This window comes from Neopelma chrysocephalum, unplaced genomic scaffold, assembly GCF_003984885.1.
Source record: "Neopelma chrysocephalum unplaced genomic scaffold, ASM398488v2 Primary Assembly neopelma1_26, whole genome shotgun sequence".
Lineage (NCBI taxonomy): Eukaryota > Metazoa > Chordata > Aves > Passeriformes > Pipridae > Neopelma > Neopelma chrysocephalum.
The window spans coordinates 29428527-29445568 of record NW_020897695.1 but is presented as its reverse complement, the minus strand read 5'-3'; the positions used below and the strand labels follow the sequence as shown (position 1 = coordinate 29445568).

At 45.3% G+C, this 17042-nt stretch overlaps 1 protein-coding gene across 2 annotated transcripts; it reads left to right on the top strand.

Moving 5' to 3' along the window:
* Nucleotides 1–3618: 3618 nt before the first annotated feature.
* Nucleotides 3619–6922, top strand: ID4 (inhibitor of DNA binding 4, HLH protein). 2 transcript variants are annotated; one of them, XM_027676044.1, is made up of 3 exons: nucleotides 3619–4335; nucleotides 4993–5051; nucleotides 5466–6922. In XM_027676044.1, exons 1-2 carry the CDS (start codon nucleotides 3937–3939, stop codon nucleotides 5035–5037), a joined length of 444 nt encoding a protein of 147 aa, XP_027531845.1. In that variant the 5' UTR covers nucleotides 3619–3936; the 3' UTR covers nucleotides 5038–5051; nucleotides 5466–6922. The 2 variants fall into 2 exon arrangements, with proteins under 2 accessions (XP_027531845.1, XP_027531846.1); XM_027676045.1 differs by having other exon boundaries at nucleotides 3622–4342.
* The last annotated feature ends 10120 nt before the right edge of the window (nucleotides 6923–17042 follow it).

Sequence of the window (17042 nt, the reverse complement as noted above, 5' to 3'; positions counted from 1 at the left end):
GAGATCCTGAGTCTTCTGGCTGCCTGCTGAAGTCAACAGGAATGGGGAGCAGGGGGTCTCAGTATCATATCTTTATGCCCACCAGGATGAAACTCGTCACACCAGTTATCAGCCTCAGGCAAAGGAAAGCCTGGGATTTTACTGCTCTGATACAGCGTGCCCCAAGCTTAAAAACAAGGACACTTGACTCAACCACTGTTTCATAACCTGCTTAAAAATAAAAATGCATTGTGCATTTGTGTGCATTTCATGCCCTCTTAAGGTAGGTATAGCAAGTAACCTTGTGTAAGAAACCATATTGATTGCTTGCTTCCCTCTGCATACCTGAATGAGTTCCCTTCAAATTTTATCTGTCCAGAGACAATTTTATGTAATGCAGTACTATCCAATGCACTGGTTGGTTCAATGGCATCATATCACGCACAAACATCTGTGGATCCAGAGTGCTGTCAGAGGATATGTCATGGATTCTGTTCTAGGAAGGACTATGCCCCTTCCCTGGTGCCATGACTCAAGAGACAGTGTCAATATCTCAGGTTTATTTTTTCAGCTGGAGTCAATGGCATATTCAAATACTCAGACTCATGCTGACAAATTCAAACTCCTTTACTCATTCTCAGTAATTCAATGTGATTATCTTCATGACAAAGGGGATACAAGGCCATTCATTTAATTTTCATTTTTATCTCGTTTTTCTTTGATTTTGAATCAAAAGTAACTTTTTTAATCTTCAGAGAGCACCTATAATGTCACCTGAACTCATCAGTTCTCTTTTAATGGACCAAACTGCTCCATTCAAGCATTCTCAAGAATCTTGTGGTAATATTACAAGAGTTGGTTACAAGTGAAATGAATCTTGACTCTGGATATGGGAAGAGAGCACAGAAAAACCTAGCCAAGATAGATAAACTCCTCCAGCCAGCCAGAAAGGGACCACATGTTTAAAGATGCACATAATTTATTTAAAAACACAAATGTGGTCTGGTGAAAAACAGAGGCGTTAATCCCTATATACTCATGTCATGAAAAATATTGCTATTAATAGGACAAAAGCATGAACAATAACCACTGTCCCTCTTTCTTGTGTACAATCCTCTTTAGGGATGAAGAGTTTCATTATGCCTACCTAGATGGATAACATTCTGAGGATTCCAGCCCATTTCTAAAGCAATTTACTTAGCACATCCAATCTAAATTTTGAAAAAGCAGCCAACTCAACCCACTCCCATTTAAATCAATGACAAAACTCACATTGACTTCAAGGAGAGCAAAAGCAGATCGGTTGTTGACAGGGAATTGGTGCCTATTGTTCAGCCTAGCATGTCGGACTAGCATGTATCAGCTTCATGAGTATCAAAGGGAGTTACTAGAGGAAATCCCCTGAATATTTATATCGTAGTTGAAGGGGAGTGCTGTTTTTCCCTCTCCCACATATCTCAACTGTGATATGTTAGCTACCTGAAAGCACACAATCTTCTCGCAACTACAGACTCTCGGATTTTCCTTCGTATCCTTTGCAGTGGAAAAAATCAGACGGAAAAAGAGGTCTGAGGCATTTCATGGTTCTTCACAAATTTCCAGAAATACTGAGTCATCTTCAAGAACCAGTGTGGTCTCAGTGGATTTGCTATAGTGCTGCTACAGAGTGTGTGTGTGTGTGTGAATTTGTGTGCGTGTACAGAAATAATCCGTCCAAACTAGCTTTGGGAGAGCTAAAGGGGAACCAGTTACATATTGGGGTTTCCTAGAGATTTCCAGTGAGATCAGAGGAGCTCCCAGAAGGGATTTAGTACAAACAGAACAACCCAATATTACAGTTTATCAAGTTTCACACACAGATTTTGATTAAATGGAACCAGCAACATTTGAGCCTGAACATTCACTGTCATTTACAACTTTATTTTTTTTCAGATAGCACATCAAATCTGTCCATATTACCAGGACTCTGGAAAACAGACAAAGTAGCCATAATGCATGCTTTAAGGCCCGTGCCTGCAAGGAAACTGCAAGGAGAAGAGTTTCACAGGATAAAAGCAATGACTGCAGCAGAATTGAGATCACCCAGCCCACAGCTAATGGAAATACGTCTTCCCATCACATCGTCATAATGTAGCATACAAATCTAGACCTCAGTCTAGATTTACACCTCAAAGATTTACACCACGCATTTAGATTTTGTGCTGACGGGAGCCTAACTGTCATGTATGGCACTGGCAATGTGGGACAAAATAAGGAAAACAAAGAGTGTGAGTATTTGTAAGCAGAGCCTCAAAACATATGTTTTTAAGGGGTGAGAGAGAATGCAAGTGCGCTTCATTATACGCTTCAAATGATCCAGTCTCACTGCTCATTCAAGTTCTGAGTTTGACAGCTTCCCACTGTATCCTTTATATATCACCCGTTGTGACTAAGCTTTGAGGGGACATGTAATCGTTAATCACCATTATGGATTTCTTCCTTTCTGTTGGGTTTGACTTACAAGCTTAGGGGCAGATCCTGCAGCCTTTACTCCTTCCTTCACTCTTTTGCCCAAGCAGTCAGCCCTACTTCGCTCACAGAGAGTTCGAAGCACTGCAGCATCTGTAGGATCGGCACCAAGTTTCTCACGCTGGCATCCCATTCAGGTACACATTGGCTCTTAATCCTTAGCAGGAATTAACAGGAAGTTTCAACACTGCATTATTAAATTAAAAGGTTACAATCTGCCACGAGATGACTTAAGCAGGACTCAGGAGTATGTGTCTGTTAATTTTAATGCTGTCTCAAAGTACAGAACTGTGGACATTTCCAGCATCATATTTAAAACATGGTACATCTACTAATACGTGATCTGGTGCATTAATGGACCAAATTAAGTTACAGGTATGAATTTTACATAAAACGGATTAATATTATATGTCATGGAGGAATTTTAAATACTCCATCTCCATGCATTTTTAATAGTTATGTGCTCTAATTTAATGTTCCCTGGCATTGCTTTGCTTGCAGTCCCTAAACCCTCCTTCTTCCTTCCCACACCCCCCTCCCTCTCAAGTTTTGCTTGGGATCTTCCCTGCCTTTAAACCAGCGTCCCCATGTCCCTCAAAAAATGTGTAAAGCCGGGATGAGCCTCCCACACCGAGAGAATAACAACGCGTTTCACGATCCGAGGAGAGGCCACCCCTCCTGAGGAGAGGGATGGGGGGGCCGGGGAGGGGGTGCAGCCACCTTCCCCCGGGTCGGGCGGCGGGGAGCGGCGCCGGTCGCGCGGGGCTGCGCTCGCCTCCGCGAAGCTGCGCGCCGGACCGTGGGGACGGCGCCGGGAGCCGCTGGGCGGCAGGTCCCGCCCGCATTCCCGCAGTCCTTCCTCCCCAGGACCACCCCCTCCTCCTCCTCCTCCTCCTCCGCCGCCGCCGCCACCACCTCTTCCCCGGGGGGGTCCGCGCGCACCGCCCGCGCCCCCCCGGCCCCGCCGCCATTGGCTGGCGCCGCGCTCCGGGAGGGGCAGCCGCGCCCTGATTGGCTGCGGCGCGGCCCCGCAGCGCCCCCCATTCCCCGCTGGCCCAGCCCCGCCGCGGTGCCGCCCCCGCCCCGCCCCCCGGCACCGCCCGCCCCGCCCGCGCCCCGCGCTATAAATTGGGCGGCGCGGCCAGCGGCAGTGGTGGTAGTGGTTTGGGCTGAGAGGCCGCGGAGCGAGAGCAGTTTGTATTTTATTTTAATTTTTTTTTTTTTTTTTTTTTTTTTTTTTATTCTCGCTGTTCGCGCCGCCGCCGCCGTCGTACGGCTCGGCGAGCGCCTCTCGTTGCACCCGCGGGGCAGCAGCCGGTAACGCCAGCGAGGCGCTGCGGCCGCGCTCCGCTCCCGTTGCGGGCAGTGCGTGCGCGGCTTCGCGAGCAGCAGCAGGAGGCGGCGGCGGTGGTGGTGGAGAGGGAGGTCTCCCTCCCTCCCTGCGGCACCATGAAAGCCGTGAGCCCCGTCCGGCACCCTAGTCGCAAGGCGCAGCCCGGCGTGGCGGGCGGCGGCGGGGGGCACCCAGCCCTGCGGTGCCTGGCCGAGCACAGCGGCTGCAAGGGGGGCCCGCCGTCGGGCGAGGAGCCGGCGGCGCTCTGCCTGCAGTGCGATATGAATGACTGTTACAGCCGGCTGAGGAAGCTGGTGCCCACCATCCCGCCCAACAAGAGGGTCAGCAAAGTGGAGATCCTGCAGCACGTCATCGACTACATTCTCGACCTGCAGCTGGCTCTGGAGACGCACCCAGCGCTGCTCCGGCAGCAGGCGCCGCCACCCGCCCTGCACCCGGGCAGCTGTCCCGCGGGCACCCCCAGGACTCCGCTGACAGCCCTCAACACTGACCCGGTAAGAGGTGCGTGACACACGATCCCGGGGAGCGGGGCACAGGACGGAGCGGCGTGGCCTAGTGGTCAGCGCTGGCCGCCGTGGGAGCGTCCCGGTGATACACTGCCAGTCCCCTGGCTCTGCCGAGGGGTCATAGTCCCGGGAGGTGACGGGGTGGACGGGAGCAGGAATGCCTTGGCTGTATGCGGTGGGTGCCTGCATCCCCTCGGTGTGTACCGTGTAATTACAGCCTCTTGAGGGAGTAGCTGTAGCCGGCGTGTTTGCACACACGGGAAGAGAAGCGCTGCTCCTGCGCTTCCCACCCTTCCTCGCCGTGTAGCGAGTGTGAGGGGCTGTGGGGGCTGTACATATTGAACGCAGCATGCTTTGAGGGGGTGGAATCGGGGAACGTCTCCCTTCCACGGGAACCCCTGGTGGTAGCCCGAGGGCGCGGAAGGCGGTGTGCCCCGGCAACCCCGTGCCCCCGGGGTTTCCCCCCGCCGGCAGCGCTGCGGTGGCCCCTCGGCTCTGTCTCCCCGTGCAGCTGGAGGCTTCCCTGAGCCCTCGCCGGCGGGGCTGTGGCAGTGCCTGGTACGCGGAGGAGAGCGGTCTGGGGTGAGGGGGGTCTACGTGTCCTTTGCCCCTCGCTCTAATTTGCCGTGTTTGGTTGCTGCGCAGGCAGGCTCTGTTAACAAGCCCGGGGACAGCATCCTCTGCCGCTGACCGCCGCTCCCCAGGTGAGTGCCGGGCGGGCGCGGGGCCGGGGGCGGGCGGGGGGAGCGCAGCGCCCGGGCTCGGCGGGGCCGCACCGCATCCCGTCGGGAAGCCAGCCGAAGAGGGACCAGAGCCCGGCGAGAAATATTTGCAGGAGGCTTTGGGGTTTTACTTTTAATTACCGGGTGGTTATTTTCTTTAATTACCGGGTGGTTATTTTTTTTTTCTTCCCCCCCCTCTCCCCCCGGAGCGCCTCTGGCTGCGGCGTGCAGCTGCGCATCCCTCCCTCCGCCTGGCCCAGCCTGGGAGCTGCGGTTGTTGTTTGACCTGGTTTGTTTTGGGTTGTTGATCAAGCATGTCTTGTGTTTTGTTGGTGGCGCCAGTCGGTCTGGAGCGGAGCGGTTCACACACCCCCTCTATTCATTCCTCTCCCACAGGTGTGCGGCGGTGCCGCGCCGCGCAGAGGCAACGGGGGGCGGGCGGCGGCGGGGGGGGGGCCCGGCCCGGCCCGGCCCCGCCGCACCGGAGGAAGGAGCCATCCAACCCCCCCGAGCAGTTCCCATGCTTCACCCCGCAGAGCCGAGCCTTTTCACCATTTTGCACGTCCGTAGCGGTCCCCCACCCCCCGTGTTTTTTTCCCCCTCCCCGGTTCCGTCTCTTCTCGTCGTTCCCGGCCAGCTGTGAGCGGCAGCGTGTCCCGCGGTGGCAGCAGGAAAAGTTGCGACTCTGCCCCGGGATAGAGGACCGAGCCTAAACCAGACTTTAGAAACCTTGTAACTCTTAAGGGACCGAGCAGCCGAATCTTGAAGCTTTACTAATCTACCAGAGCATTTGTAGATATATTTGACATCTATTGTTTAAAATAGATGGATTTTATTGGGGCCCAGGGAACTTTCTTCTCCCTGAAGGAGTGTTACATATTGTATAGACAAATGAGTGACATTTCATACTGTGTATATATAGAGATGTTCTATAAGTGTGAGAAAAGTATATGCTTTAATAGACTACTGTAATTATAAAATATTTTTAATTAAATATTTTTTGTAAATATTATAAAGGTGTGTATGTTTTTTTTTAATCTGTGGGAATATCTCTTTAGAAAACCACAGCTCAAGTACGGAGCTGCTAATATGGAAATATCTTGAATGTTTAGGACTTTTTTTTGTCCCCAGATGTCCTTTAGACTCAAAAGTTGCAGCTATAGCTAGTGGTCCTGCATGATTGCATGAGATGTCTAATTGCGAATAAACTTGTTTGGAGTCCATACAAACGTGTTTTCCTTAATCTAGACTTAAAATGTTTGTAAGTGTATTATACATTTTGAGACTACACTTTTGTCATTAAGGTACAGGGGTTTTTAGTGCATTCTATAAAAGTAGCAGTAAGATGTAGTGTTTTTTACTGAGAATAGAAAAACAAATTCTATCTAATTTTTTGCATTATGGGGGCAATGCTTTAGATCTCTAATCTGCTTTTTTTAAAATCTGCTGTTGCATCAGATCAATAAACTTGTTCTGGAACTTCACTTAGCACCAAAAGGTTTTATTGCAAACTTGTGTTCCAACAGCTTATTATTGCTTAAAAACTGAAAAAATTCTCTGCTTGCAACCAAAGGGCAAACCATTAACAAAAACAGTTGCTGTTTCCTTCATCCAAAGAGTATTAATAGCTAACTGCAGAAAGGCACATAGGCGAAGTTGTTATGATCAGTGATGTAAATTCATCTTAAAATGAACTTAAGTAGACCAAAAATCGGATAACTGCGTCAAGATTATTTTTCTAGTACAAAATGACTTACATTTCACTGCAGCTATGTTACAGTTAAAATCCTGTTTAATCTCTGTGATGTGTAACTACTACATGTGAACATTAAACTAGATTTACCTGTCTTTAACTGTGATTCTTCAGCTTATTTCTTCAAACCTCCGAATTAGCACATTCTTTTCACTTTTTGTCCATATACCATTGGATGGGTGAATTAATTTTACAGCAGGCTCTTGTACAATCAAGTCTTGCTGACTGTAAACTTGTGTCCAGACTCAGTGAAAAATGCTCATCTTGTGTGATCCATAGCTTACGCGCTAGTGAAATGGGATTTTCAGAGTAGGAGAATTAAGTAGGATTTAATTGGGTGCTTTGTAAATAGCTAGCCAACTGTGTGTGTAACATGGTCTGTTTGACTAAAAAAGAGGATTTGTTTCAGATTATACAAGTGTCAAAAGTACTATAACCCGAGGGATGACTTCTATTAAGTTAAATATTTATAAGGAAGTTAAATACTGGGGTCATTAGCTATTGACTACAGTGATAATGTCAACAAGATGAACATTTTCTTTATCAAAATAATTGCGTAAAGATCAAATCAAAAAGTGGCTAACACATCTGCAAACACAAGGCCTCCTGTCACTGCAAATCCTTTAAAGGCACGGGCATTTTACGGGTTGAGCCTTGACTTCAGGGAGGGGGAGTGGGTCCCTCCATTGTATTCCCCCAGCTCTGTGGTTGCAGTATTAGCAATTTAATGAGCAAAATACGTGTTCTTGTAAAATTAAGTCACGAACCCCTCATCCTGGGTCTCCAACTATTTCAGTGACAGTAAGAATGCTATCAGTAGCATCTTTACTGCACTTTGGGAATTTTCAATTTTTTTCCAAAGGAGTGGTTTAAATTTACATTTATTTTCTTGGTTTATCTTCTTAATATTTGTAGTCTTATGCTTACTTCAGTTTGTACAGCTCATCTTATTTTGTATACAATTTTTCAGTAACCTCGGTTCTCAATACCCTTGTTTGTTTCTATCCACTGTTGCCAAATTATAGTATTCTGTTACACAGAAGAGGAAGCAAGCAAAAAGGTGCTGTCTTAAAATATAAAACTGCCATGTAGAGTTTCTAAGTATCAAAGCTGATGTATCCTGGGAGAGCTGGTAAATTACTGAGCTACTCTTCAAGAGAGTACCAAACCCCAGATTGTTTCCGGACAGGGCAATCTCCCATTGAGTTTAGCAGCTTAAGGATTTGATTTTGCTTTTTTAAAAACTGTTGCAGTGCAACAAGTTAGGACCTTCAGAAAACGAAGTTTTACGAAGGAGCTCTGAAAATTTTTCCTGTTATAAATAGTACTCTTAAGAAATGGGAAAGCCTGCATATAGCACTCAAAAAGGTTCTGATCAGACCACTGTAGATTCTGGTCTACTTATGCTATGTATGAAACTGTAAACAAGGAATATCTAATCACTAACTTCCTAATGGCTGGAATCAGTGCAGTCCTAAATGCAGCCATAATTATTTTTGTTTTTCAAGGATTTTAGAGTATTTCATCATATCGTAATCTTGTTTAAATCATGTTTTTCATATAGCAAAAGGCATAAATGTTTGAATAAAGGCAAATTAAAAGGACTCTTTCTTCTAATGCCTTGGATTTTCTCTTAGTCACAAAAGCATTCCTTAAAAGGAGCTTTTTGATTGCGTGATGAGAGTTGTGGTGAGGCTGCCAGATTAGGAATTAGGATACCAAATTCTGTTCCCAGCTCTGCTACTGAGGTTCTTTTGTGACCTTGAGCAAGTCACCGGCTGTCAAACAATCTTCCAGTTTTCCAATTGTACCGGTGGCAACACGTACTCATCTTTATAGAAGCAAGGAGATGAAACAGGCAAAATGCATTCCTGTTTTATCATCTTTCTTATGGGGATTAAGTTTTGGGTAAGAAAGGAAGCATCGGGAAAGCTGTGGTGATTACCAGGAAAGTCTTCCTAAGGAGGAGCTGGTTGGGAAATACGTTGCTAGTAGAGGCTGCAAGAAACCTCTTGCATGGGACACTGAAATTGTAAAGGACTAGAAAACGGTCTCTAGGAGGAATAGATGAGGGAGCTAGGTATTTTCCACGTCTAACTCGTATTCTGTCTGCATAACACAGCGATGGACACCCTTAATACTGCATGTTCCTTTTGGTGAGCTGCAGCACGGAGGTCCCAGTCCTTGCAGATACTGAGGCTTCCCTCTGAAATTTCAAAATTATAGGAAAGTTTCATTCTCAACCTATGACACATGTAAAAGCCAAATTCCAGCTCCTGTGGCATTTTTCCTGCTGTTTCACATGGGAATGGTATTTATCTTCACTTTATAAACCACATAGTGTTCCTTTTAAGCAGTTGCATTTTCAGCCACAAGCGAGGTGGTCATAAGGAATGTCATAGTTGTCCTGCTGGTTGTTCCGAGAGTTAATGAATAAACCATGTATAGGATAAACAGGTTTATGCAAATGCAGAGCAGCACTTTACTATTATTTGTATTTTCAAGGCTTTTGTAGCTGTAGAAGTCACATTTTTGTGAAACCTTTGCGGTTGAAAAGAAGAAACCATGATAGAAATAATTCAAGTAATTGTTTTAGATGCAGCACAATTTACTGGCTTCTCCAATAGTAAGGCTTGTGATACTGAATAGTGTGCTTCCAAAACTATTGAAAACATTCTGCTCTCCAGTCCCAGAACATGTGACCTGAAAACACAGGCTAAATATATTTCCCTGTACAACTGCTTGCTTTTTTGCTTTAGAAAATCCACCCTTTACTCTTATTCCCAGGAAAGAGAAACTTACGTGCTGTGTCTACCAGGTGAGCCTGCTCTCCTAAATGCCCAAAGCAGGCATGCACACACCAGCCCTTTAAGCACATCAGAGCTGAGCCCCCAGGGACTGGGCACCCTGGGACTGTGCAGTACTCTGAAGCTTGGCTGTGGGCAGTTGCCAGCCAGATGCCAGCATCCTGTGGGCCAGAGCCAGTCTCTGAGCCACCATGTCCTGGCCACGCTTCCTTGACAGATACCTTTTTCCCCTTCACAGCCTGAAAAATAAAATTTGCAAGGATCAGGCTATGGGATAGACTGCTGTGTGATCACAGCAACATGGACACAACGGGGAATTTTCTAAGTTGGCATCCCTCCTCCTTAGCAAAACATCTACCAGAGAAGAGTCATGTCACTGGGGAAGGAGCAGTGCAAGCCCTGCTCAGGCAGAAGCATATAGCTGAAGCCATCAGAAAGATGGTGAGTGATGGACCTGGCTGCTGGGCACACCAAGTGCTGCAAGGCAATGCTTCCCCCCGTTATGTTCCTCTTGAAGGTATGCAAGGGAAGGCAAGACAACTTTCAATCAGTGCTTGGTTGTGCTGAGGCATTTGAGGACCTGTAAGCATAGCCATAAAAAGCATATCTCCACACACAAAGGTGAAAACAGTGCTGGTGTGTTGCGGTACCCTGCCTGTCCCCTGTTTTGCTCAGAGGGGCATGGGCAGGGAAAACAGAGCACTCTTATGGCAGCTTAATTCGAAATAGAGGACACGGCGATGGCTGGAATGAATTAGTCTCCATTTGTAATTTCTTGGCCTGTAGGGAGGAGAGTTGGCACCCCAGACTTTGGCACACAGAGACGGGATCATCCCCTCTACAAGATCCCTGGGCATGCAGCTCTCCCCACGCGAAGTGCAACAGCAGTGCTGAGTGGGATGCAGAGCAGGGCAGCACTGTCTTTTCTTCCTTTGATGGGCATGGGACACGCTTTGACATGGTACGAGGGTTGGTTTTTATTTTCTTCCCTTTTTTTTTTTTCCTTTTCTATTTTAATCTTCTTTTAGCCTCAGATTTTCTTGTTTTTTGGTTGGTTCTTTTTTTTTTCCCAGAGGTTTATCAATTATCAAAGGTTTATCAACTGACAGGATACACTTGTTTCTGGAGAAGCACTTTGACAATTTTCACATGTATAATTTGCTTAAGGACCATAATGGCTTCTTCTGAGCCAGGTGTCATGTAAATAAATATTCTAACAATTTTTAACATGCATATTATGTACTCCATGGATCAATGGCTCCTTTGAAGCTCTTACAGTTTATCCTGTAAGTTCCTATTTAGACATTTTTAAATAATCATTATTTATTCAACAGGCTAACTTTTCATTCAGAGGTGCTGGTGTCTATATTTGTAGCACTCTAGCCTCTATGTCTTCTTTAAAATACTTAAATTTAATTGCTTAATATTGCTTAACCTTTTCAGAAGGTTGGAAAGATCCCCATAAAAATGTGGTAACAGGAAAGATTACTTCAAATGAGTAAGACTGAAACACACATCCATTTTGGATCAGTTTTTTAAGACTTCATCTTCTCTTCCCCTTTACCTTCTCCAGCAGCTCTGGAAACACAGAGGGCCAGAAATGTGGGCTGCAGTGCAGGTAGTGGGTCCTTGGGAGGGCTTGGGAGGGCTTAGGAGGGCAGCAGTGCCTGGCCTCAGAGGGACGGGTAGACAGGGTGCCATGGGCCAAACATTTCCCTTTGACTTTGTATGTGTCTGTGCAGAGACTGGGGGATCCATCCCGGCAGGAGCATCAGAGTTCTGGGAGATCAATTATGCAGAAGGACATTGCCTTGTCTGGCTTTAATGAGTTTCTTGGTTCATGTGCAGGACAGGCTCATCAGGTAAGTAGGAGCCAATATACCAGCACTGCCTTGTGAGCTGCCCCAGGGCTTCAAGTGCCAGCAGGGTTTTGTTGGGGCTTGAGGCGGTTTTGGGGTGCAGCTCTGGGGGAACTCCCTGCCAGGCAACTAGCAGAGCCGGGGCAGATGTGAAGGTGCTAGGCACATGGAAGCAAAAGCATACACACAGATGACTTCATGCCTCCACAGCTATTAGCCAAGGCAAATCCTTTCCTGTGCTCAGAGAGTGGGGGAGCAGACAGAAGTTATATCCCCACCTCAGTAGAAAGCTGCAAGGGGAGCCCAGTGATATCCCAGGTCCTTGCAGGAGTAGCCTGTGTAATAAGAGGGTCTGTGACCTCCATGTGGGCTAATGAAGGAGGAAAACCAGGGCTGAGAAAGATAAAATTCTTATTTAAATGCAGATGTCTGCAACAATAGAGGTGGAAACATAAAAAATTACTATCAAATTCATTTGCTTGTAATATGAAGGCTTTTGTCTAACCTTGTTTAAACAGTCCCACTCCTGTGTTTAGTTTACTTGTGTTAATATCCCCCAGAGGCTTCATCATTTGCTATTGATGAGAATACAAAAAAAAAAATGAAAAAAGAAAAAAAAAGAGGTGTTGCTGTCCAAGCAATTAATTCTCTTTCCGAGTGCTTGTCCCTTCAGTTCCAAAGGTGCTAGATCTTCAAAACCAGCAAGCTGCTCACAGTCAACTGGGAAACCCCAAGTTATTTTGGAGCACATAAAAACATTCAGTGCTGATAAATACTCACACTGTGTTTTGTGTCTTCATAATTTGGGATTCCATTAACTTGACATATGCAATAAATAAAGCAATAAATAAAATATGTTCCCTGCCTTAAGGACATTTCTCTACGTAAGTTGCAACCCAATATACAAAACCCCTCCAAACTAGCTGGTACTACACTTCTACCACAGTTCTTCTTCTAATGTAGGGACACCTTCTTACAGCTGACTATGAACAATGGTGTTTAAACCATAATGGAAGCAGATATGGATAAGGAGTCTAATAAGAATATTAAGTAGTAGAAATAGAGCACTGCTTTAGCTGGAAAATGGGAACAAAGTTTTTCATTAGCCCTTTTTGGTGAAAAATGTTTTTACCTAAAGGATTGGAAACTCCAGTGACTCAGCTCTTGATCAAATGCCCACCAAAGTCTTTCCATCACCTTCAGCAGATGTCAAATGGCAAATTCACATGAATGAATGGGTACATTTAGGGCTCTGTAGTGCACTATTCTGCATGGACAAAATCCTCCTCCAGGCCTCAATTAGGAGCTAGATTTTACCATTTTTTGCCAATTTACTCTGGACCTACACTGTTGTCACTAGTGCAGGAAGTTTGGGTGCAGCGTTTGACAAAGCAGAACAGCACCAGGACTCACAGCTTTTAACTTTCCCCTGTTCTTTAACCATGACAGCTCTCTATGCAATGAGTTACTAGAACTCAATAACAGCAGCAGCTCCAGCAGGGCTAAACGGTGAAGGAAATTAATTGTGACGCCAAACCTGTCCTTGACAGCTTTGGATTCAGTCTCCTATTAATCATAGAATCATAGAATGGTTTGGGCTTGGAAGGGACCTTAAAGATCATCTAGTTCCAACTCCCTTGCCTTGGGCAGAGACACCTTCACTAGACCAGGTTGCTCAGGGTCCCATCCAACCTGGCTTTGAAACACCTCGAGAGTTATAACATCCTCTTTTCCATTGTCAAATGGGTTTTGAGTGGAGTTTTGCCATGAGTTTGCCCATGAGTTTAGTGGGCAGGGCACGGTCGGATGCTCACTGCCATCGATTTCTGGGGAAGCGTGCATTGTGTTTGGCTTGTATGCTAAATATAAATAGAGCTATCAGTCAGTGTTTGCTTGGATTCATTGAAATATTAAAACAAATGCTTGTGTCTGTGTTGCAGGGCAAGGTCTTCTTTATTTTGCTGGGGCAATAGCCATATTGAAACAAACAGTATTTTGTTTTCTTTCAGACAGGTGTGATGGCACACCTGTGGAGCTCAGACTTGAATAGCAACTCATAACCTTTTGTGGGTAAGGTGGGGGGCAAATCCTGCTTAACAAGGATGTCAAACTGATCTTTGTTCCCTTTTCCCAACCAAGTATCTGTGGCAACAAACTGGAGACAGGTAAACAATCGGCTGCTGCTACCACAAGCTTTCCATTTACAGTTCACCAGGAGCTCTTGTTGTATGAAAGGAAAGGGTGGATGTGGTGTCAACACAAGGTAATAGTAATATTATTTGAACAGGTGTGTGGGGTGTTGCTAAAGTGAGAGAACGGGTGAGCAGTAGGGAGCAGTTAGTACAGGGCTGTGCATGTAATAACCAGAGCTCACCCGCGTTTATTATCATAACAATCATGTGTGGTGATAGGTTTCACAATAAGCTGGTCTGATTTACCTGGTGCATTAAACCAGTTTTGTTGTTTCTTACTACCTAACTCCCTGCTGGAAAAGAGCCTGAAAAAATACACACACTAAAATTTGGTGAGCAGACCCACTGTGCACGCAGCTACAGATAGATAACCCACCAGGCCACAATTATCCCCCAGACTCTGCTCCTCCACAGGCAACTTTGCTGCTGATTTACATCAATGGAAGAGAGAAAGCAAATTAAGCATCTCAAGACTGCATTACAAAGGGATGGCAGGTTTGCAGCAAGTGTTAAGGCACGGTGGAATAGGGAGAGTCGAGTATCTCAGCAGTTTTGTCTATACATCTATTTTCTGTAAATGCAGTTAATTTTAATAACGTTTCCAGTCTGTGATGTGTGTTATATTGATATGTATCTGTGATTTGAATGTATATTCATCTCTATGTGTATAGAGTTAGATGGGTATCCTTTCAGCAAGAAAACTGTATGCCACAATAGAGAATGGAAACAGTAAAAATAATCTTTTAGATTCTGCTTTAAAAGCAGAGATGACTGGAATCACATTAGAAAGGATTAAAGCAGTAGATACATACCTTGCTGAAATTTGCATGCTTCCATTGTGGGAAAGTGGGAAACAAAGGGAAAAATTATTCCCCGATATGCTCTCGGCATAGAGATATACGCAATGATTCACTGAAAACAGCTATGGAGGTTACAAAACAGAAATTAAGAGGCAATATAAATTACGTGAGGGTGTTCTAGATGATTAGACAACTCGCTGGTCCATTTACAGTGCTGCCTGTAGCTTTATATCAAATCTGATGAAAGAGTGGCAAATTGTAAGCAAGGAAATTTTTCACTCTCTCCTGTCCTTAAGCCGTACTTTGTTTAGAAAGATCTTAATGCGTATCCTGAGCATTTTAATAAGAAACTATTGCATGCCACTGGTTTGTGCAAACAGTAGTTGTATTATTACAGAGGATGAATTAATCTTTCAGGCGTCCATTTGTGTTACTCAGATCAGGCAGGGTTTATTTGCAAAGGGCTGACCCTGCTTCCTGGCAGGTTTGCCGGGAGGTGCCGTGCCAGGTGCCTCCACTGGATGCGAGAGGGTTCAGCTGGCACATCTCCGGGACCGCGGGGACAGTCACATGGCGGGGGCTGCTGCCTGAGGGAATGCAGGGCCAGTGGCTGTGAGGACAGTGGCACCAAGTCCTGGGTTCGACAGGCTCCTTCAGGGATTCTTTAGTGGGTTTTAAAGGCTGGGGTAGGAAGTATTCTCAAGCTCGGATCTGCATTCTTCTGGTAATGCAAATTTAGCCCAAGGTCACACAAAAAACCTATATTTCAAGTAGCTTGCTCCGTCTTAAGCAGAATTGCTACAACATTTCCCTTTGTACAGATTTCGTTAAGTAAATGCTTAATAGCAGGGTGACTCTCATCTTAGGGCAAATATTTTAGAAATCCCTTGTTAGTCACATCAGGTGTGTGTCTTCAATATTGCAACATCTGCTATTTGTTACATGCAAACAGAGAATGAAAATGTGTATTTGCCCTGTCCTGGGCTCTTCTGTAATTCAGGCAACATGGCTGAACGTGCCAGAGACAGTGCTGACAGTACAGTTATTTCAGGAGGGTAACATTGCACCAAAAATTGAGTAGGGGGTAAATTAAAAAGTGTTATATTACGCTTGGGTGCCCTCTAAGTTTTTTTACAATCCAGTGTATACTTTAAATATATCTTGTTCCTTAGAATTTCCTTGTAGAAATCAGCGCTGTGCTGCTGTTCCAGCAGAGCAAACATTGGATGGGCTCTTCACAAACAGAAGGTAAGTCACAGTCAGCTGAAAGGAGCATGCTTTTTTGCATGCATGATTATTTCATACTAGAAGACACATATTTTGGGGTTACATCACAAAACTCTGATTCTTTGCTTTGGATTAATTTTCCCAGTTTTTAAGCAGATACTTAAGTAATCAAAAATAACAGCCTCAAAGCATTTTAGGCATAGTTTGAAGAATTTCATTGAATTGGGACTTTAGTGAGAGGGCAGTGTATTCTTTAATTACCTCAGGCAGAGTTTAGCACTTCATTCATACGTGGTATTTATCCGTGGTGCATCTATCGATTATTAGTTAGCTATTGAAGTGCAAAAGTTGGTGACAAAGTCATTGCAGTGTGCTGCAGAGACAGCATTACAGCTGCACAACAGACTACACAAAGAATTCCTTGAACATAGATGTGATATATTCATTAACATCGTTGATTAATTAAGAGCTTGTTTGGATTTTGGGGTGGTTTGATGGTTTTTTGGGGGGGGGTTCTTTTTTTTTCTAATGTAAAGTTATAAGAACACTGGATTTCTTCCATTAAATTTAATTTTTCAGAATGTTCGTATATTTTGTGACTGGCGATTTTCACTTGCTGACATTCTTCTACACACTTGGGAGTCGTCCCCTTCCGTTGGAGCAGCCTAAGGAAAATGCTGCCCTCTCTTGAATTTGAGGGCGCAGTGCACCTCCTGTCAAAGGCTGCCCGGAGAGCGGGAGGCAGCGCATTGCCGAAAGATGCTAGTGATTCCAGCGGGGCTGGTGAGCGGCAAGAAAGGCAGCACCGTACTTCATAATATTAAATAGTTTCCAAAGGAGGGTTTTTCTGAGGAATGCAAATTCTCTAACATATAAATTCTCTCTCTTCTAAAAAAAACTGGAAAGCAAGTAAAGATGCCTTACTCCGTTAATGAAGTTATTTAGCCAGGGCAATTTCATTGTCTCAGGTGCCTGAATAGAGGGGAGACCAAGTCCTGAAATTCTTTGGACTGCTTTAAACGAGTCTTCACTCAAATTGAAACAATATCTTTGACTGTTTGAGTTGTGAGATTTGCTGAATGCCCATTTAGGTCTTGCAGTCAAAGGAAAACTTTTTTTCTGATGGGTCTTCTCTGAAGGAGGGAGGATGCAACTGGCTGCCACTGGACCTCTGCACCAGAAAAGAAACACTTAGGGTTACAGTAGTGAATGACAACCCCCAAAGCTTGCCTGTCTGTATGGGACCACTGATGCGGTGCCTGTAGAAACCAACATTTCACTGCCTTGAGCAGCTTGGTCAGGAGATGTGTCTCCAGCTGGAGGGAGGAGGATGTT

What these genes read in the sequence shown, in the direction of transcription:
- ID4 (XM_027676044.1), top strand. Translation starts at nt 3,937, where the DNA reads ATGAAAGCCGTGAGCCCCGTCCGGCACCCTAGTCGCAAGGCGCAGCCC. An exon ending in CAGCCCTCAACACTGACCCG is followed by an intron (nt 4,336 to 4,992) that starts GTAAGAGGTGCG and finishes GTTGCTGCGCAG; the next exon opens with GCAGGCTCTGTTAACAAGCC.